Source organism: Epinephelus moara, chromosome 1 (assembly GCF_006386435.1).
Source record: "Epinephelus moara isolate mb chromosome 1, YSFRI_EMoa_1.0, whole genome shotgun sequence".
Lineage (NCBI taxonomy): Eukaryota > Metazoa > Chordata > Actinopteri > Perciformes > Serranidae > Epinephelus > Epinephelus moara.
The window spans coordinates 24,217,829-24,240,894 of record NC_065506.1 but is presented as its reverse complement, the minus strand read 5'-3'; the positions used below and the strand labels follow the sequence as shown (position 1 = coordinate 24,240,894).

Here is a 23,066-nt window from a genome sequence, read left to right as displayed (position 1 = left end):
TGAAAAAATATTGGAGACTAACCTGTGAACCTTGGGTTTTTAAAATCACACCACTTTAAATGACCTCCTCAAAATGTCAAACAGCGAAATTCAAGTCACATAAATTCAGATTTATGGTTTTCAAAATGAAATATTTAGATGCTCTATATTAAGTGGTATTTAAATGTGAACAATACCTTAAGTATTTGGTAGTGACTTCATTTCATAATTAGGTAATCAGTCGCTTATATGTTTAAAATTTGTATGACTATTATTTGGTTCTGTGAAAACAATATGTCTGTATTGATTTTCAAAGTATAAATAACAAAATTGAAATACTCCAGTACAAGTACAGAGGATAACACACCACACTGCCTCTGCAAGACCTCCAGCAAACACAAATGCTGTATTATACTTTTCATTAATTCATATTTTACGTTAAAGGTTCCATATTATGCTCATTTTCAGATTCATACTTGTGTTCTGGGTTTCTACTAGAACATATTTCAAGCTTTAATGTTAGAAAAACACATTAGTTTTTTCATACTGTCTGCCTGAATATACCTGTATTTACCCTCTGTCTGAGACACTCTGTTTTAGTCTCTAAGCTCCTCCACTTTCCACTTTCTGTCTTTATAGGCTGTTTAACTGGAATTGCATTTAGGCAACAGCTTGGGTCCATGTTTACTTTACGTCAGCTGATGTTATTTGCATACACTGCAAAACATTTCAACAGGAAATACTTATATTTCAGGTTTGAAACAGTCTATATTTTATAGTTGTGTTAAGACTTCACGGTAGTCATGACGAATTGTTTAAAGACAGACTTTGAATGCAGACTGAGAGCATTTCTCTGTGGACTGAGTGTTTTGATACTTATTTATATAGCACCTATACCTGCTTTATATTAAAAAAGACAACAAAATCTTAATTTTTACAATATGGAACCTATAACAATCTACCCACAGTGAGACATCTCACTGTTACAGAAATGTGTGTTACACTGAATCCATCCATCCATCCATTTGCATCCATTTATATGAAGCCAGGTCACGGGGGCAGCAGGCCAAGCAAAGCATCCCAGACATCCCTCTCCCCAGCAACACTTTCCAGCTCCTCCTGGGGGACCCCAAGGCTCTACTCCAAGCTCCCTTTGGATGTTCAAGCTCCTTACCCTATCTCTAAGGCTGACCCAAGCCACCCGATTGAGGAAACTCATTCTGGCCGCTTGTATGCGCCATCTATTTTTTTCGGTCACTACCCTGAGCTCATGACCATAGGTGTAGGTTGGGACGTTGATGGACCAGTAGATCCAAAGCTTTGCCTTCCTGCTCCGCTCCCTCTTCACCACGACGGTCCAGCGTAGCCCCCGCATCACTGCAGAAGCTGCACCAAACCGCCGATCCATCTCACGTTCGATTCTACCCTCACTTGTGAACAAGACCCTGAGATACTTGAACTCACACTGTATCCAATAAAAACAAATGTGTTCTTGTGTGTAAAACAAAGGAGGAGGGAAGTGACGCTGGACACAACCATTATAGTAAAGTCAATGTTTATTTCCACATTCTTTACCAGGTTTCATTGTAGTCTGTACATCTGTTAATCCAGTAACAGAGGATGGCATCCCCAAAGTGCCATCCAGTCAGAATGCATTGATATCGCAGCAAGCATGAATGTTCTCATTAGCAGTTTAGCTCATTCATTTGGCCTTGTTCAGAAAGATTTGTTTTGTAAACATGGACATTGCGAGGAAATCCTGATAGAATTAATACAGAAAGGCCAACGTTTCTTTAACATGTTTCTTTTGATTAAACTGTAGAAAACAGGCAGGCATAAACTAACAGTAGAACACAAGCTCATATTGAACCATTCTAGGACAAGTGCAGTTTCACGACATGCAGTGCTTACCTAATCCATACTGAGAGTGCTGCTTGTGAAAGACCGGCAACACTCCAGAGTTCAGAGTACTTCCTTTGCAATAGTATGTCAGATCACAGACGCCGCAGTTTTCTGTCGCATTGGTCCACTGCAGGACAAAGGGGATCACAGCAATTTCAAAGAGCAACCTCTGAGAATACTCAGTATTCATAGTCTGAGAGACGAGAGAAATAAATGACACCTGAAGCCTCTGTCGAGAACACCGATCTGCCCTTGGTACAGTATGTCATGGATAGGATGGCAGTGAGACCCTGTTGCTTTCATGTGCTGAACTAGGAAGAGAAAACACACCTCCGAAGACAAAGCGTCTCTAGAAAAGTCACACAACTGCCCAAAACTGTTGCGATCGCATCACGTGATAGATCTATAAATGATTCTTATGGACCAGGGTGTTGTCTCCAGGCTCTGAGCCCTCTCACTGAGTTAAATTGCCTGAGAAGCTAAACTCTTTACATTGAAGTCCGTTTAAATTAAAATCGCATTCTGCATAGTTTCAGTGGAAAGTGAATTAATTTCCCTTGGAATAAATAACACATCTGTTGCATAGAGGTTTGATGCACTCCTAGAAAAGCCTTTGAGGATGAAACACAAAAATAATAATCCCTTTTTTTTCCTTTGTTAAATTTGCTGCAACAAACAGCCAGGTAGATCGACTCTCGTCTAGGAGTGACTCAAACAGAACCAGTACTTGTCCTCATCTCTGATATTCCGCAAAGAATATTCCAGAGACTGCTTATTGACACTGTAAATGTTTGCATCTGGAGAAGTGAAGTCAAGAAAAATCGGAGGTAACCTTGCAGGCAGGAAATTAAACAAGGGATATCCAGACATGGCCTCTAATTTGAACATTAAAACAACTTTATACCACTGACGGTAACAAAATAACCCAAAAACATTTTCACAAGAAAAATATATTCACATCATATTGCATAAATATGTGCTGGAATGAGGTTAATGAATATAGATTGATAAAATCTCTCTCCCAGTATGGGCTGTATGTGTCATGAGATTAGACCCAGTGCTCAGTAACGGATGGGGATTAAAAAACAATAACAACATGAGTTTAAAATGAGTTCCTCTGTCGTATGAATCAATAAATACCGTTCATCATTTCTGCTGACAGAAGATAAAAATCAACCCCAATTTAAGTGGTACAGATCACATATACTGAAGGTACTGCAGCTTTACAAAGCATGTGAATGCTACACAAATTGCATGCAGAGGATGCATCATCTGTGTACAATCCTCTAAATAATAACAATAATAATAATAATGATAATAACCCACTGTCATATTGTAATTTACTCATCATGAGGAAAACAAATGTGTCTTTGCGGGCAGAATTCAAGTAACGTATCATATCAGGAACTGTTTCATTGTGACCACTTAGTGGAACATTTTAGCACAATATTCCTTAACGTGAAGAGCCCAAAATATATAAGAGGTAACTAATGTATTGTACAGTACAAGAACAGCAGCACAGACTGAAATCTTTCCGAGCCAAAGAAAAGCTCTGTAACAGAAAGTAAAAAAAAAAGAAAGAAAGAAATGACATTGGCAAAATATTCGGAGTGTAACGATGTAGGGAAAAGAAAACAAACATTGGCAAAGAGAATGTTAAGGAGGCGAATGCATCAAGTCGTACAATTCAAGAGGTGAGGGGGAATGTTGATCAACACTGGGCGTGTTCAATAGGACAAAACATTCATGGAGTTCATCTGTTAAAGGTCCAGTGTGTGGGATTCAGGGGCATCTATTGGCATTCATTCCTGTTCTGTAACCGCTTATCCTGTTGGGGGTCGCGGGGTGCTGGAGCCTATCCCAGCTGACACTGGGCAGGAGGAGGGGTACACCCTGGACAGGTCACCAGACTGTAGCAGGGCTGACACATAGAGATAGACAACCATTTACACCTACGGCCAATTTAGAGTCACCAATTATCCTGCATGTCTTTGGACTGTGGGAGGAAGCCGGAGTACCTGGAGAAAACCCACGCTGACATGGGGAGAACATGCAAACTCCACACAGAAGGGCTCCCCCACACTGAGTTTGAATCAGGAACTCTCTTGCTGTGAGGCAACAATGCTAATCACCGCACCAATGTGCCACCAACATCTATTGGCAGAAATGATATATAATACTCATAACCATGTTTTCATCAATTTAAAATCATTCATTTTTCGTAACCGCTTATCCTGTTGGGGGTCGCAGGGGGTTGGAGCCCATCCCAGCTGACATCGGGCGAGAGGCGGGGTACACCCTGGACAGATTGCCAGACTATCACAGGGCTGATACATAGAGACAGACAACCATTCACACTCACATTCACATCAACTTGTTTTTTTTTGAGAGTCACCAATTAACCAGCATGTCTTTGGACTGTGGGAGGAAGCTGGAGTACTCAAAGAAAACCCACGCTGACACGGGGAGAACATGCAAGTTCCGCACAGAAGGGCTCCCCCACCCTGGGTTCGAACCAGGAACCCTCTTGCTGTGAGGCGACAATGCTAACCACTACCGCCACCATCTCTACCTGACCTGAAAATAAGAATTGTGTGTTTTCGTCACTTCAGAATGACTTGTTTATATCTACATATGGAGTAGGTCCTCTTCCAAGGTCCTGTTGTACTACAGTAGCCCAGAACAGACAATTCGGCCATTCACATCTTTGCGTCAACCACTGTAGTTCTCCTACATGCTTCCAAACCCAACACACTGGACCTTTAAGAAACAGTCTCATCAAACCTGGGAAAGACATGTGGTTGCTCCTGTGAATCTTTGCGTCCTATTGAAGGGCCTCAGCCATTAATGCAAACACAAACTGTGGAAAACAACCCGCATCCTCTGTAGTAGTGTACAGTACATGTAGAGCTTTGGAAGCTTGGAGTTGGAACGCAGTAAGCCACAAGACAGAGGGCGCGACCATGGCGCCAGCTGAGGTAGTAGAGTTTGACTGAATATGATCTTCCCAGGGACCCACGGTGGCAGCTTGAAGAGAGAGGTGTAGCTACCGGTAAACCCGAGTCACTGGGCTGGCGGAGTGGACCAGAAGGGAGGGGGGGCTGTGGCTACAAAGTCCCCACTCCTGTCACTGAAGGTCCATGTGCAAAAAGATTTTTTTTTTTCCGAAAAGGAAGTATAACTGCTCCTACTAGAATGAACCGTTAAATCTGCTAGCCCACTGACAAACAGATAAAATCTCTTTACAACATGCTTTTATGTCATCATCCATACAATATGAAACATTCTCAACCCTGTTCCCAAGGTTTTCTAGACTGTAATAAATTAGAAATTGGAGTAGTTTTTGCTGTATTTAACAAAGCAGTTTGTCTGTCAAGCTGTTCGACACAGAAGGAGCTGGAAGCAAACCAGCTAGGAATGGTTCTCTGTGACCATGGCAGTCTGATGGCGGAGTGCAGAGGTTAATGGTGCTGCTAAATGCCAGTTATCCCCCCCTCCCCCAGTGGCCTGGTCCCATTAGGGCAGCTTCATGAACAGACCGTTGTCAATGGAAGGGACAGGCATAGGGCAGGGGAACTGAAAGAGACTCATGTCTGCTGTAAGGGCAGCCATGGCAGCAGGATCATGCTCTATCTGTGTCCTCAGAGCAGGGTCGATCTTCTCCAGCCGCCGCTTGATCCTCTTCGCCTCCCTCTCGCGGATCAGCCTGGCTTGCCTCTTCTCTGGCGTCTCGTTTGCCCTCTTCATACGCATGGCCTCCCTGTCTCTCTGCAGCCTGCGCGCCCGCTGCTCCTCTGATTCTTGCATCCTCTGCATGCGCTTGGCCTCGCGGTCCCGCAGCCTCCTCAGCTCCCTCTCCTCGTCCGTCTCACACGCCCGCTTGTTCTTCTTTGCCGTGCGCTCGCGCTCTAGACGCTGCATGCGGGCCTCCAAGGGTTCGTTCTTCCTACGCAGAGCCCATTTTCGCATCGGCGACTGGGCCTCCACTAGCTGCTGATAGGCCACGCAGCTGTTGCACACCAGCAGCACTCCGGCAGGATACACCGGCATAGGGCCCAGGATGTCAGGGATGGGAGGAAAGCCTGAGGAAGAGGAGTTAAGAGCATCAGGGATAGATGCCAGTGAAGGCCCTTCAGAGAGGAGACTGTCGGGCAGTGAAGGAAAGGAGGGCCCTTGGTCAGAGCCTGCGCATGGTCCTGGCCCGTGGCATGGTCTGGGGCCTTGACACTGGCTGGGGATATGGCCTGGTCCCTGGCAGGTACGACTGGCTTGACAAAGGCTGGGGTTGGGGTCAGGTGGTTGACAGGGGCGAGGGCCCTGACATGAACTGGGACTGGGGCCTGGTCCGTGACAGGAGCAAGTGCCGTGGTCCGGGCTGGTCATGGGGCTGCTGGAGAGGGACATGGAACAGTTGTCTCTCCCATCGACATCCATCCTGGTTGTGTCGAGGACATCTTTAAGCTTCTCCCTACGAAAAGACACAGTATTAAATAGCTGATCAGAGTAAAACATCCCCTAAGAGCCCTGATACAACATTTTCTGCTTTCTTAATGTGACCTCCTGATCACTAAATCCTTTAGTGTAGGTGTCTTCCTTCACTGGCCTGAGTAAGAAGGAGCTGCACGCCGTGTCTCATCACTAAACTGCTTCAAAAGCTAAAACATCAACTTGTTGTATGACAGCTAGTATTGTTTGAAATATTCAGCTTGTACAAAAATGACAGCGAAGGGTACAACACAGACATTTTGGGTGGCAGTTAACACTTTCAGTCGTATTTTTGATAGCCACTAACTAACAGCTTGTAACCACAACCTGCCCTGTGTTGTTACATATTTTGGGACAACAGTTAATTCTAGCTTCATCTATCAAGCTGCTATGATTCACATGCTAAACTATTCAGTCCAGTGGGGGACAAGATGAGTCATTTCATCTTATTGCCTGGATCCCACCCACTCCACTGAGTTGATGGAGTGTAACGGGTTGTCAAATTTGTTTGACATCAAGCAATTTATGTTACTCATTTCCCCAGTTATTTGTTTCAGAGATGACCATGGATCTGTGTCACATGACATGTGGTTAACCGATAGCAGCCTAAGAGGAGGTGACTGTTTGTAGATAACACTATGGGAACCAAAAATGTGCCAGATGCTTTAAAAGTTAATTTATTCAGATATAATCAGGTTTTCATGCACAGCTAATCTGTAGCTTTTGTACATCTGTGCTCAGTTTCTACGTACTTATGGCGTTTTACTCACAGTAACACCTGATTCTACCAACTACAACAGCTCATGATTTTTTTTTTCTTTTCGCTGCTTTTACATTACGGCTTCTTACTATATTCCTCCTTTTACTACGTCTCCTGACCTTGCCAGTGCTGTTTAAATCTGAAATGTAACGCTAGTTGCTTAGCAACATGCTAGTTTATTTCCATTAAATCTGTCATTGCAGTACTAATTTTATTCATCCCTCATGTTTTGCATCCTGCCTTATCTCACACTTGGGAGAACCACAGCACCATTGTGTTCCAGTGTGCTGTGACAAAGACATATTTTCATTTTTTGCACCCTATTTGATGGGTTTGACCGCCTGGTTGGATGTACAGTCAACCGAAATATTTGTCTTTTGAAAGATTGCGTCCTGCAATTTCTGATTAATTTTTAATTCGTTCACTACACACCTGCCAGACACATTTTTTGATGTTCTATGAGGATATAAACTGCAATATTAAAACCTGTTTCTCCTGCTGAATCAGTGATGTCTGCTGCCTTTGTTGTATGCCGATAAAAGGATCTGCTGCAGGTTGCTGAACCCTCAGATCTTGTTTGAAATATTTAAAAATTAATAAAAACAGTGGGGATATGATCAGGAACAAAACAGAAAAACCAATATGAGGTAAACACCGTATTTTAGGCTATTTATTATGATTTATTATTTATTTGTCTTTTATCTACGTGAAAACCGTGGAAGCAGCTGACTTCATTATAACTTAAAAGGTGCAGTGTGAAGGACTTAGGGTGATCGTTGGCAGAAATGTAATGTTACTTTCATTATTAAGTTTTTACTAATGTATAATCACATGAAACTAAGGATCTTTTGTGTTTTTGTTACCTTAAAATGAGTCCTTCATATCTACATATGGAGAGGGCCATGTTGCACCCCCATGTTTCTACAGAATGGACAAGCCAAACACTGGCTCAAGAAAAGGCCTTTCACATTTGTAAGTTACCTCAATGCCACCATAGGCTTTACAACCTGCTTGGAAAGGGAGGGGTGAGCAAAGGGGTACTCAGCTGGTTGCAATCTGCATCCTCACCACTAGATGCCACTAAATCCTACACAGTGCCTCTTTAAAGCAGGGTCTTAATTATTGATAATGTTATTAATTTGAAAAAAGGGCCAAAATAACATATCTGTAACACTGCATCTAAAGCATCTGCATACTTCTGTCTTTAAATAAATAAAAGCAATAGGCATCGAAGACCTGAGAGGAGAGATACAGTGGAGATGAGCCGAACCTGTTAAAGTTGTTGGTGTCTGTGAAGCGTGCACCACAGACAGCGCAGTTGGAGAGGCGGTCCTCAGAGTGGATGAGAAGATGCCGTCCAAGCGAGCCAGGCGAACTCAGGGCTCGCCCACACACTGGGCACACATAGCTCTTGCTATTGCTCATCATAGTCGTGTGCTGTTAAAGACAGATAAAAAAATAAATAAAAAAAAAAGAACAAGATGAGAGAAAGAAAGTGGACAAAAAGACACATTCGAGAGCACACCACAGACATTAATGAACTCATTCAGCATATTTAAAACTCCTTAAACTAAGCAATTATTTGAAAGTCAGATACTGAAAAACTATTATCATTATTAATATCAAATCAAATTCAATGACAATAAAAAAAATTAGTTTTCTTTTGAAAAGCAGGTGGCATACACAACATTATTTGCTATTAAGTGCTCTAAATTTAGTACTAATGCCATACAACAGTATTGGGGGAAAAAAAACACCTATGAGTTAAAATGAATTGACAGGACATTTCATATTTTACAAATAATTTGGGAAGCATTCAAATGTGCTCCTCAGTGCCAAGAACAAGTCTTGCAATTTCATAGCACTGTAACAGTGGCAGCTGTGGTTTATGCCACTGTCCATACATTCCACACCGGTTAACAAGGCAGACACTGTTGTAATTCCTCAACATTACAGTGACAGAATGCACACTCATCTTTCAGTATCTATAAGTGCAAGAACCAAAAACGGCCTGACATTTGCAAAAAAATATGAACAGCGTTGATTGTGTGAATTCTGCAAATGCTGAGGTAAGGTATAAATCAGCTACTGAATGTTAACTGAGATCTCACGGCCATTGGTAAACACAGACAATGAGAGTGGAAGGTGTGTATTGCTGTAAAATGACAGATAAAGAGCCTGGAAGAAGAGGTGAACCTGCAGCTGCAGCATTTTTAAGAGCATAAGAGATAATTTACCATCAGCAAATATATAATAATCTCCAATATATGTGGCACTAAATTCAGTTTTTTAAGATGCAAGACTCCTGTGCAGTTAAATGACATAGTAAGCACTAGGTCACCCAACTCAACACCTTCTCCCTCAACCTGCATTTCACTGAAGTGCTGATGCTTAAAGCTACTTAGGGGAATTAAAAGGCGGTGACCTTCGTCTAGCTTATTAGAAACAGACTGCAATAAAGGATCCAAAGCAGCTTTGTTTTCATGGTTCTGCGCTGGTTTAGGACAGGCGAGACAATGTTGCTCTCACCTGGTAGACATGGGAGATGAGCTTCTCAGGGCTGCTGAAATCCAGCGTGCAGAGAGGACAAACAAAGTTGTTGCCGTCTGCCCCTTCCTCGCTCTCCTGAGGAAAACGAAGCAGCATTAAAACACACATTTCAGGAGCAAAACCTACGTCACAATTCTGTATCCTGTCAAGAGTAATCAAACTACCAAACTGAAACCAGATACTTCACATGATAGGTGCTTTGAGAATAATACTAGACAGTTTTTTCATGTCTTGCTGAGCCCACTGAAGTCACTACTCACTTCACGTTTCCAGCTGGAGCATTTCTGCAAGTGGTATGTTGTGATGTGTTGAGTGTGAATGAGCAAAATTCTCACAAGCCCCAGTGACTCACAAACAGTGACATGATGCTGTGTGCTGTCACAGATGTGACTCACACACAAGCTGAAATACAGAACACTTTCAAGCAGAAGGTCCTGGCACAGAACATATTGGCTGATACCAGGGGTGTTCTGCTCAAGTCCCTTAAACTGAAGTACTTGCTGTTGTTCGTAAGTGCGTAGGGGTGTATTTTGGTTTACAAAAGTGACAAGTTGTCACACCCCACAGAAGTGCTCAATCATTTTATGACACTGTATGAGATTTTTCCTGCTGAACAAAAACACCTCTTTTATCTACCAATTTCACTCATTTGACGAAAATCTCACGATAGTAAAATGGATTTTTAACAAGTTAACCAAATAAATATTTATACCTGGACGGACAAAAATGACAGCCATATAAATGTTGAATGTATCTCCGCAGTAAACCAAGTTTGTGGTTCACAGTTTGATGAAAAGGAAACACTGACTATGAAAATGTCAGATACAAGAGATATCAGTACTTCCTGTTTCTGTTGACCCCACAGTCAAGTTATCTGCTATTTCTCTTACGTGCAATACATTAGCTGTGAATCAACAGTTAGCAGTGCTCCCATAGCCAAGTCTCCTTTCACTTGTTCACAATGCTGACTTCTCATCATTTGTTCACTGCGTTTGCAAATAGACTTTTGCGGCACAGTTTTTTTTAAGTGCACTTTATTGCCTTTTGAATGTGTGAGAATGTCAGAGAATTTCGAACATGTGTTCATTGCTGCATGGTGGTTTAGTGGTGAGCACTGTCGCCTCACAGCAACAGGGTTCCTGGTTTGCCCTTCTGTGTGGAGTCTGCATGTCCTCCCCATGTCAGCGTGGGCTTTCTCAGGCTTCCTCCCACAGTCCAAAGACATGCAGGTTAATTGGTGACTCTAAATTGCCCGTAGGTCTGTTTCTATATGTCTGTAGTCTGGTGACCTGTCCAGGGTGAACCCCGCCTCTCGCCCAATGTCAGCTAGGATAGGCTCCAACCCCCCATGACACTGACCCTCAAGAGGATAAGCGGTTACGGAACATTAATGAATGATAAATGTAAATAATTTTTGGCATTGTTGATTTTTTATTACAGTCGTTCTGCTGTTCTCTGCTACTAACCAAGAAAAGTAGTCGTTGTGATGTTACAGCCTTGTTATGTATATCTTTTTTATTTTTATTTTTTTCTTTAAGATTTTTTTGGAGGGCTTTTTTGCCTTTAATGGACAGGACAGAGCGAAGATTGTGAAGTGGAGAGGGAGAGAGATAGAGAGAGAGAGAGAGAGTGGGGGGACGACATGCAGCAAAGGGTTGCAAGCCGGAGTCGAGCTTGCGACCGCTGCAGCGAGGCATCGCCGCCTCTATACATGGGCACTATCCACTAAGCTACCGACGCCCCTTATGTATATCTTTTAAGAAAAATTCTAAATTTTATGCTCTCAACGGCAAAAGGGTATTGAATACTGATATTTTGCATGACAGCCCATTAGTATCATGACAACACTAGTACTATACAATAGACCTGTAAAGCATACAGACGCCTCCGGTCATCTGGGACACATTTACTCAGCTTTCTCAGGATCAAAACCAAGCTAGGTGGAGCAACTTTGAGTTGACATGCTTCCCACCAGTGGAACAAGCTTCCTGAATACCTGAGGTCTGCTAAAACTCTTAAATTATTTCCATCAGGGTTTGAAATATTGTTGTTCCAATAAGGTAGATACATAACTTCTTATTAATCTGTCTTTATTTCTTTTTCTTCCTTTATTGTCATTTATATGTCATTTTAATTTTGTCTTTACCCTGTAAAGCACTTTGAATTGTGTAATGTATAACTTGGTGCTATACAAATAAACTAGCCATGCCGTACAGTAACTTAGACTGAGCCTGTTAAAACTCAGCAAATACTAAGTGGCATAGCTTCCAGAGACTTGACATCTATATCCAAATGAATATTAACATCAACTGTTGCCTGTCTGACGCCCAACTGGTGGATGAGAGTTGGCCTCCAGTTATTAAGTTTATCATTCTCACAGCCCACACAAGTCTTGCAACATGTGATGTATTACATATCCCAAAATGAAACTGGGCACCTACACAGTGACGCAGGGCAGATCCATGTCAATAATTTATCTCTGTGGAGTCTTGTTTGTATGTTCCTGCCAAATTACCAACTTCACAATACAGAGACTTGATATGGAACATATAGACAGCGTTCAAACTAATACGAGATGAGGCAAAATATTGTGAAAGAAATAAAAAACATCACTATGAACAATCAGTGGCATCATCTCTCACCTCTTTGACTCCCGCTCCTTGTAGGCGGCACTGCGTTCTCTTGGTGGTCATGTGGTCGTCAGCGGAGGTGTTGGAGGACGAGTCTTCACCGTGGTTGTCGAGGTCACTATCACTGTCTTCTATGGAGGCAAACACAGCCCTATCAATACAGACAGACAACAGAACACAGAGCAGGGCTTACTCTCACTAACACCCCTCAGTCCGAGGACGTCCCACAGAGTCTTTCCAGTCCTCCCCCCTGGCCCCTCCCTCCATCCTGTACCTGAGATGCTATCCTGCTCTTGTACTTCCTGGGAGTTGTTGCTGCAGCATTCACTGTCTTCGGTGAATTCGTCCCTGCCATCCATGTTAATAGTGTGCTGAAGTCCTGTGATGCCTGAAGTGTGGAATGGCCCTGGAGAGAGAAAGACAGTGTAGCAGTCGGTAAGAGAAGTGTTTACAGTGAGCAGAATAAAGAGCTCTGTCTGGAGTCGGCGAGTAATATGACTATATACACCGATCAGCCAAAACATTAAAAGCAATTACTGGTGAAGTGAATAACACTGATCATTTTGTGACAGTGCAATGCTCTTCTGAGCAAACTTGTGCTGGCATTCATGTGGATGCCACTCGACACGCCTCACCCACCCAAACGACAAGACAGACCAAGTACACCCCCCCTACTGGCAACTGCACTCCCTGATGGCAGTGCCCCCCAAGCCAGGACAATGCACCATGCCACACCATAACAAGTGCTTAGGAATGGCTCGGCAGACGTGACTAAGCTCAAGGCGTCAACCTAGCCTCCAAATTCCCCAGATCCCAATTCAATTGAACATCCGTTGGGTATGCTGGTACCTTACCTCACAACCCACAGGACTCAAAGGATCCGTCAACAACGCCTTGGTGCCAGACAACACAGGACACCCCCAGAGGCCCCATCATAGATCGGACTTGGCTCTGACCTGTCAGGGCCTGGACAAATGACCTCCGGGGCACCGGTTTGTCCCACAGATGCTCGATCCGATTGAGATGTGGGGAATTTGAACACTAGGTCGATGCCTTGAGCTCTTTGTCACGTTGCTTGGGCCAATCCTGAGCAGTTTTTGTGGTGTCGCATGGATGGTGCATTGCCTTGCTAGGGGGCTACTGCACTCAGGGGTACTGTTGCAATGAGCGGGGGTACTTGGTCTACAACAATATTTAGGTAGGTGGAGTGCGCAAAGGGGTATCCACATGAATGCCAGGACCAAAGGTTTCCCAGCAGAACATTGCATTGTAATGAAATGATCGATGTTATTCACTTCACCTGCCAGTGGTTTTAATGTTTTGGCTGATTGGTGTACGGTACAATATAAATTTGCCTACCAATCACAGACTTTGTCATACTGTAGTATTTATCCTTCAACATCTCTTTCACATTTATTTTTGTATTCATCAATGCGATAAAGTAACTTAAAATGTCAGGTATTTAATTTTCCAGAAACAGACACTCTTGTTTTATCCATTATTAATCCAACTAATTTTCCAGAAAATGTATTAAGTGACAATATACATATGATGATGATAAAGTAGATGGTGCAAAACCTCCCTCTCATTATTTAAAATGAGCCCTCATATTGGTGGTTGATACGACTATAAATGAATAAATCAATAACAAAATGCCTGCCAGTCAAGTTTGCAAATGAAACCGGTGCAACAGGCTGGAGAACTGGAAAAAAAATCAATGATTTTTTATGTTTGCCGACCACATGAAAGCAACACCAAGCCTATCTATAAAGTTTCACAATTAAGGAGACTGTTTTTGGAGGACAATGTACTGCAATGTCCTGCATACCCTGTACTATACAGGGAGAACATACGTGTGTCAACAGACAACAGACGCCACTATGACTGTGCACCATGGTGGCAGGACCTCCTCTTGGGAAACTGACATCACAAATAACGTGCTTTTTAAATTTTGATTCATAATATTCTATATAGAGCTAAGCATGAACATAACTTAGTTCAGTTTAAATACAGAAGCCTCCCTTTCACCCATAAATTGTACCGAGCATATGAGTGGTTTATCTCCATAGAAACAGCATCTAGTCTCATCATAGTTCACCACAAGAAGGTATGAATTTTTCAACACTGGTGCATTCGCCTATAGCCTGGAGTTAAGGTTTTGTCTACATTAATATACATGAAATGTGTCCAGGCCTCTAATGTCTGAACATTCGGCCTTTTAATTAGCACATGCATGATTAGCACAATGTTGATGAGATCAGCACAGTTCAATAAAACATCCCACATAATGAATTAATAACATGATTTTAGTTTTTTTATGGAGACTTTTTGGCTCCACTCATGACGTGGACCACATCAACTTCTTCGCCGGCTTTCCTATGAAGCATCCGACGCTGAAACATAATGAATGCTAAGCCGTAGAGGCAAGCTCACCGACATATACATGCACACACATTAACTTCATTTGCATCCCAACCCCCACTTTTTCACACACATATACACTCGCAGATACATGCTAGCTCTGTTCGACAGCCATGCTGCAGTCCCACGGGGGAAGCAGCCTGCACTCTTTTCCTCTAGCTAACTGCCTTGCTACTCAGTGTGTTTCTCCCTCTCCCTCTCCCTCTCAGTACCACCCACACACTGAACAGCCTGGCTCGCCCTCTGTCCTCCCTGCTTGTATGTAGCTCTGACTACTTCCATATCTATACCATCAGCTCTGAGGGGGAGGATGAAGCTTCATACCATGACAGTCCATATGTGGCTCATTTAACTCCTTGTGATGCCACTCTTTGTTTTACAGCTCTGCCGGTTGCGGGATTCTGCAGAATCCCTTCGCTTGCCTTATTAGCGCACTTGACCCTGTATTTAACTGCCAACTCTGCTTCACTGGGAAATTTGTTGAGAGCTCCCCCGGCATTCACACGCGAGAACATCCCACTTCAGGTCGCTAAAATTAATGATAGCTTAAAATCCAATTTTCTTCCCTTATGTGCGCTCTCTCCATTAACACAGATCAGAGATGGGAGAGAGATCCTGACTTCAGTTACTTGAGAGTGACAGAAGTAATTACAGCCCTCGTCACAATCCTGAGGTATTGCGCACATGCACGCACTCTCTCTCTTTCCCTGAGTGTCTGATGAAAACAGAGGTATAATCTTGAGGAGGTTTATCATTCTACTATTTGACTGCTGGCAAGAAGTTAGTATGTGAATGCAGTTTGGGCACTTTTCCCATAGAAATCAAAGCATTCATTAGCACTGGTAGAGTGGGTCGGAGTATTGAACTATGAACTACTACAACAAGCTGGCTTCACGGCACATAGCCAATGATTGATGTGTGAGAGATACCCATCCCCCCACTGCGAGGGCTCTGTCTGTACATCTGTCTCTCCTCGCTCCCTTCCCTCCCTCCCTCCCTCCCTCCCTCCCTCCCTCCCCCATCCTCCCTCCCTCAGTCTCTGCCACTGTGATGTTATCTCTGAGTCTGTGTGTCTGTAGGCAGGAGGTGACGCAGTGTCTGACTGAATCCAGACAAAGAGACAAACTCATCAGCCAACAGACACACAGAAGAGGGAGAGAGGAGGGGAGGAGGGGGGGCAGTGGTGGTGGTGGTGTTGGGGGGGGGTGGAGGGGTAGCGCGCAAAACAAAACAGACAAAAGATAGAATGCCAAAACTCTACTCAAACACCAAGCAATGGGGGTCCTGTTGAATTCAAAGCCCCCTCCTTCTCCTTTTCAGCCGCCGTCCCCTCCAAAAACACACAACACCGTCTGATTCTGCAGGAAGTGCTGGGGCCTCTGTCTCACATCCACACACACACGTTAAGGAGAACAAGGATGGTGGGCCGCACGTCCGATCAATTCTCACTCTGATTAACTGGTGCCCTAATACTACAGAGAAGACGGTGAAGTGACTGACCATTTTTCTCTTTGAGGAAGACTTTCTCTGGTTTGTTTGGCACCTGAAATTAACCTCAATCACCCTCCTTGATTGTTTCAACAGAAAAGTAATATTTACATTCTTATTTTGGGGCTTTTGATGCGGCCACAAGACTGCACTGTCACCATGAAAGCACACGGCAATCACAGATAATCAAAACACATTTGTGCTGAGCTAATTTGGGAGAACATCTGGGAGGCAACGTCTTATTTTTAGCTCTTTCAAAGCAAAGTTCAGACACATGACAGAAACAGATGTATGAAAAACTGTACTTTTCATGGTAGATGCAAATCCAATTAACAAAAAATGTGGCTTGTGTACTTCTCACACATACTGTGTGTATCTGAAAAGTTCTGAAAAAGCCTGGACAGTCCTTACAAAGTTGTTTTTTTCATGGTAAAACATGTCCCCATACTTTCAAACATACTGATGTGTGTTTACTGTCAACCTGAAGGAGACATTAACTTTTCTCTGTAAAGCATGGACCACCTTCAGTTCTAATTAAGTTTTATATAATGCTGTTTTTCTCGCTGTTGTTGCACATCAAACTCAAGGAGGAACACAAATAGCTAGACAGACAGCACTGTTGTATTATTGTCTGGAATTCCCGGTGTGTGCGTGTGTGTGTGTGTGTGTATGTGTGTGTGTGTGTGTGTGTGTGTGTCAGCCCGCCTGCCTGTCAGACTGTCTCCCTGCCTGTCTGGTCTGTCAGTCTGTCTATCTGGTCTGACCCTCTCAAGGGGGACAGCTCTGTGCATGCAATTCATACCTCACAAGAAAAGGCAGGTAAAACAATCAAGGCAAAGCAGAGCAAAGCCAATGTACAAAAACACAGAGCCTGAACTCACACTCCGGTGACGCAGCGGGACATATAGCTTGTCAAGTCTAAAATATGTTTTGCAATTGTCACAGCATGAAGTGCACTAATGTATGCCAACATCACATTGTATCGGGCCCTCCTGAGGGTGTTCAGCTCCCACCCTGGACTCTCCTAGAAGTGTTACAGAGCAGCAAATGAGCTCATTAGCTCACAGGGATTATTGCAGTCGAGGGAGCAAGATGCATTTCAACAGCAGTTTAAACAAACTATGTTTAGAATGGGCTGCAGCATACATAACTTCAGCAGATTACGCTGGGCAATCCCCTTCTGTGAACTGACGCGAGCTCTTTGAGAGGTTAGCGTGCTGTCCACCAAAAATAAGATCTGGGGGGGAAGAAGGCCAAAACGCTAAGTTTATTCACATCAGGTGTCTCCCAAGTATTCCTTAATTTTATTTAATTCAATTTTGTCTGTTGTATGCAGTATTTTTTTAGAATATGAAATCAAAACAGGGTGCCACAGTTCATAATAGTGTCGTGCCACTGATGCTATGCAGGAGAGCCCTGAATGCAAACAAGGATGCTTGAAGATGATGTTAACATGATGTGCCAGATTAGATTTTCATGTGATTTTTGAGTGATCTCAAAAAAAATCCAACAACCGTGCAAGGTGAGCACAATGTGCCACTCAGAAAACACTCAATATGAAAAAATGTGCAGAAATATGGCTTCTTATAGCAAGAAATACTGTGGATATCTCCTTTAAAAGGGAGAAAAGAGACGACAGAAACAGCAATCCCAAAAACTACTGTCAACCTTAAGTACAGAGCAACTGCACATATTTTGACAAGATAAGGCTTTACTTTGTTTTGCCGATTATGTGTCCTGATGTACAAATAATGACTATTTTCATTATTAACTAATCTCCAGATTATTTTTCTTGATGGACAGAAAATAACGTGTACAGAACCAAAGGTGATGAAACATAACTACTTATTTTTTCTGATTATTTATGACAAAGAAAAGCATTTAACCAGGGAGTGTTTGGCCCTTTTTCTTAAAAAATGACTAACACAATTAGATGATTATCCTGCCTATTTCTTTGCTGTCAGTCCACTAATAGATTGATTGATTAATTAATTGTTTTAACACTGCTGCTCTGTATTGCTTTCTTGTCATCTTGTACTAGAATTGAGATGTCAGAGCAAACTGAATTGACACCATGCAGTGTGTAAAAGAAACGCTTGTCTCCTCCGATCACTGTTTAACTATCAGTGTATGCTGGTTGTGAAGAGACCCAAGGTCTGACACTGAGACATGTTTCTGCTAAATTAATCTGCCTAAATGACACCTTAAAACAAAACACAGAAGCCAGAAACGTGGTTAACCACAAGCCCTGACGTACAGGAAGATACTACCATGGAACTTCTTGCAAATCAGTCTGCTTGAAAAACACACAAACAGTGATATAAATTCCAAGTCCCCAACATGTGGCTGAAAGTTTGCACACATTATCAAATTCAAAGTAAAGGCGTTTACATAGCTATGTCACAAAACTGTGCACTACTTCTGCATGAGATCAAGGTGATGAGCGCCTCTACGCATTATCAATATACCGATCTGTCTGAGTTGGTCAAAAATAGTGACAACTATTTACCAGAGATGTGCTCACTTGCATATTATTTATTCAGCTACTTGTAATTTTCTTTTTTTAATATTGCATAAGCCTAGAGTTTGTTTTAGGCGATACATGTTGCTTTCCACCTCAGTCCCTATTGTTTGCATGCATGTGTAACTATGTCCATACAATTACTCAAGGGGCTATTGTGGAATAAAGAAAGCAAAAAAATCATTGATCAGTCAATAAAGCCTTCAGCTGGACTCTCACATACAGTACAAACCAAAATAAAAGTGAGATATCAAGAAAACCTTCACTCCTTTTATCAAAACTCAACCCATAAACATATCTACAATATTTATTTGCCAGCTGCTCACACAACACACTCTGCATACAATAGAGTATGTGATGGCATGTCATGAGGTACCCTGTCTATGGTGTAACGCATCTACATGGATCTATTACAAGCTACAGCGGACATCAAGGAAGGCAATGAAACGCTGTCGCTACAGAAACAATATTTTTTGTCAAACAGCCAAAGTAAACACGGACAACAGACGTGACATGGATATATAACGCGTGAAATAGCATTAAAGCAATACCTGGAATACCTACAGTCAACTTTGAAGGGGTTGGTCTGTTTTCGCCTGGACATATTACTGCCCACTCCCGGCAAAAAAAAAAAACTGGAATCTCCTCCACAGATACCCTGAGACCAGTCCAGGTGTTTTCCGCACTATGGACAGATGATGAGCCAAATAATAATAATACAAAAAATGTGATCAGATCCACTCGATCAGCAGAGCCGGGATCATTCACGGTGGTATAAAAATAAAAAACGGATACATCAAGAGTCACATCATTGCAGCCGTTACAAAAAAAAAAATCCCCTCCAGTCTCCGGTCGATCAGGGGGGTTAAAATGATGTCCAAGCCCGAGCACAGAGACACCGAGCGGCCCCGAGCTGCTCCGATCCCGAGCCGCTGGCACCCGTGCGCTCACTGCAGCGATGCACGAGCTCAGCTGATCTCTAACGTAGAGGCAGCGAAGCTACGCCGAACAGGATTGTGGGATATGCAGGGACGATGGGGAGTTCATGCTAAAGACACTATGGTGCGTTCAGGTAGTGTGGGAGAAGCAACGACTGTGTAGAAAAACCTCACAAAATGTACATATATTAAGATTTATTTATTTATTTTTTTAAGAAATAAGATAAATCTTAAAGTGGTCGAAATATATATGCTAAATATATCTGAGTGTTACTTGGCTTTTGCCCGGGTCCACCCTTTAAATCTGTCTTTATATCAGGCAAACTTTGCTTTATAATGTAAAATATTAATGGGAGAAACAACATATTTTAGTGTCTAAAATAATCAGAATTAATGCCATTTAAAGTACTCTATTTTTAACATTTCTGTGTATTTGTAAACCTATTAAATATTTAGTGGAAGTAACTATAAATGGGAGGTGGACTACATTGTGAAACTACTATTTTCAAGGTCACAAATAAACCTTCATACTTAAATTTTATAAGTCATAAAAGCGCTAAAACCTAAAATTAAATCAGCTTATGAGCTTGCATGCCAACAGATTCATCTCCAAAACACCCAAGCACAAAATACAACAGCAAGCTGTAGCCTGTCATAGATTCAAAAATGAATATTTAATCCTTTAAGGAGTAAGTTAAATTAGAAGAAATTAATTAGTATATGTTCCTTACCACATGATTTTATGTTGCGCAACTTCTCTAGAATAAATTAAAGCCTGACCAATATACCAACAATTTATCTGAAAACAATATTTCAGCCAATATTTGTTTCAACAATGCACAACATTAATGTTTTAGATTATGGTCCCTGAATTAGGTTATTTATTGAGTGTGACCAAGTTATGAGCAGAACATTTTATACTTCAAGAAAAGTGTCAGTGCTCTCTGGTGGACAAACCAAGCAATGGCGACACTGTTTCTAAATGACCACAAACATATCTTTGCCATTTCTGTACTGCAATTTTGTGTCACTTATTGGCCCAAACTTATACACACACTGATATACTGTAACCTATATGTGATAAATCAATATCAGCAGATAATGAGGGTTCTAGTGTGAATATATATGATTCTCAGTGGATATTATCTGGCATGTGTCTTACTGAATTGATTTTTAGGGGTCGTTAAATCAAATCACAAAGAATGTGCCTGCAGATCCAATGAAAACTGTTGAAAGCACAGATTATCCACAGTAACACAACATTGTTTCTGGAAAGTCACATTGCTGTCGAACATTTCAAGTGCTCAAAGCAAGACAAATCTAATTCCTCTTATCTCCAAAAAAATATTGTTTTGGCAGAGATCTCAGAGGCAAGTGAGGCAAAACTTGGCCACACTGAATCAAAACCATCAGCCTAGCACTGGGGATAATTAAAAAAATGTGTTTTGTAATTTGGGTGAAACAATCCTTAAATTCGATGTTCCAGATTTGACACAGCAAACTTATTTGAGTAACTTTGTATTCCTGCTGTGTGATACAGGCCTCTAGAGTAGATGAATGCTGATAGGAGTGTTTGTTCAACCAGACGATAAGCCTCTGGGGCTGGCAGCTCAAAAATATGAAGAAGTGACTTGATGGGTGTGCACTTGTATAAACACTGATATAATGATGATTCATAGGCGCTTAACGTCTACAGTAAGACTGACAAAAGTGCTTTGTGCAATTCAAAAAAATATCTTGAGGGAAAACAAAATGTAGCGTTTTCCAAAAGGAAAGGCCACATTTAATTAATGCACTGTACATGAAAAGTAGCATCACATTAAACGCTTACAACATCATGCGATATGTGTTTCTCTTAATTTTTCTGCCACGGTCCAAAGAGTTTGGACATTTTTGATCATTATATGTACCTATTTGTTTTGTAGCCTTGTGATGAACTAACCCTCTCAGGGTGTCTATCTTCCTCCTGCTGTATGCTTGAATAACCTCCTGCCTTCCTTCATCATTACCAGGAATACGTAATACCAATATAAGAATACATTTCTTAAATTGAGGTCCTAAATGTAAGTTTCTGAATATTTACTTAATGATATCTAATATCTTTCACTACAAACCATACGTTTCAAAATCACCTTTAATCCTTATTTAAAAGCAATACTTTCTGCAGTAAATAAATACCCTTGTTACAAGAGAGGCTCCTTCTGTTTTAAGAATTCTAAAGCATTAGTTTCTGTCTTAAAACATATGAAAAAAGGCAGATCAAAGAACTAGAAATGTCACTGATGATAATGACAAAGCAAGTTAATGTTAGACTATAGCACTAAATATGTCCAAGATGATTTTAGTGTTTCCATATGACATGAAAACAAGTGGAAATGTGTAATAAGGTAATTTCCACCTCTGAATTCCCATCCAGTAGATTCCCTTATTACTCAGATGGTCATTTTAACACACTGAGGCTGTGAACACATGAACCACAAGCTCAATCACAGTCTTTGCATCATAATTACATCTCTGCAATTAGTCATAGGCTCATAAAAATGACCTTCTTTGTGACACCATCATCGTTTTTTGACCAGTGCTTTTGGTAACACCCATGTAATTATTGCTGTTGTTACTTTAATATTAATCACAGCTGACTGGTGTGTTATTTCCATCTGACTTTATGTTTGATCAATGATTTTGAAAACCATCCCAACTTGACTACATTTCCGTCTAAGGCCTGAGACAAAGTCTGACGCCGTCTTTTTATCTAATGTTTAATAAACTATTAATCAAGCCCAGCCTACAGAATAATGTCTTGGACAGCACAGCACCAACACTAGGTGGCGCTACAAGCCACTGAACTGCTAATGTCATAACATTTCATGTAGTCGTCATCACTGACTGCCACGAGTAAACGGACCGCAGCACGACATTGACGGGGTAAAAATGTATTCCTCCGCAGCGTTAAGAGAAAATATGCCATCTCAACAAAATAATCTCGTCGTGTCATGAAATTCGTGGCGTTTATCTAGCAGGTGACACATGACACACGTTAATGCTCAAACTAAAAGCCACGGTGCACACAATTATCTAGAGTCAATCAGCTTGTGAGATCAACGAGATAACGTTAACGTTAGTTAGCTAGCTGGCTAAAGATAACAAGCCGAACGTTAGCCCTTTATAGTCAATGCGAGGACGATGGACGAGAACAAGCTCACTAGCTAGACAGCGGCTATAAAGAAGACATAATTCATCTATTACCCATGGTGTCCAGTGAACACTGGCATATCAGGTGGGAGTCTCGGGCAGAGGCACAGACAGTGATGAAGTCCTCTACAACAAGCTAACGTTACTGTGCTGTGCGGTGATGTTAAACTTCAGCTCTGTGCAGGAGGCTGTCCGCGCTT

General features: G+C 42.0%; 1 protein-coding gene across 6 annotated transcripts; it reads right to left on the bottom strand.

Moving 5' to 3' along the window:
• Positions 1-1,517: 1,517 nt before the first annotated feature.
• Positions 1,518-23,061, bottom strand: znf821 (zinc finger protein 821). 6 transcript variants are annotated; one of them, XM_050054413.1, is made up of 6 exons: positions 22,921-23,061; positions 12,581-12,712; positions 12,319-12,437; positions 9,656-9,751; positions 8,397-8,563; positions 1,518-6,349 (listed from the first exon to the last, which is right to left on the bottom strand). In XM_050054413.1, exons 1-6 carry the CDS (start codon positions 22,922-22,924, stop codon positions 5,398-5,400), a joined length of 1,470 nt encoding a protein of 489 aa, XP_049910370.1. In that variant the 5' UTR covers positions 22,925-23,061; the 3' UTR covers positions 1,518-5,397. The 6 variants fall into 6 exon arrangements, with proteins under 6 accessions (XP_049910370.1, XP_049910361.1, XP_049910344.1 ...); XM_050054404.1 differs by lacking the exon at positions 22,921-23,061 and adding an exon at positions 19,301-19,891 and having other exon boundaries at positions 9,656-9,748; positions 12,319-12,434; XM_050054387.1 differs by lacking the exon at positions 22,921-23,061 and adding an exon at positions 19,301-19,886 and having other exon boundaries at positions 12,319-12,434.
• Between the last annotated feature and the right edge of the window lie 5 nt (positions 23,062-23,066).

Excerpts from the sequence above, each read along its gene's own strand:
- znf821 (XM_050054379.1), bottom strand. The coding sequence starts at position 19,340 with ATGTCCAGGCGAAAACAGACCAACCCCTTCAAAGTTGACT. Across the intron at positions 9,752-12,318 it reads AAGGAGCGGGAGTCAAAGAG|GAGAGCGAGGAAGGGGCAGA; the intron begins GTGAGAGATGAT and ends CGTTTTCCTCAG. Across the intron at positions 8,564-9,655 it reads TCATCTCCCATGTCTACCAG|CACACGACTATGATGAGCAA; the intron begins GTGAGAGCAACA and ends TGTCTTTAACAG.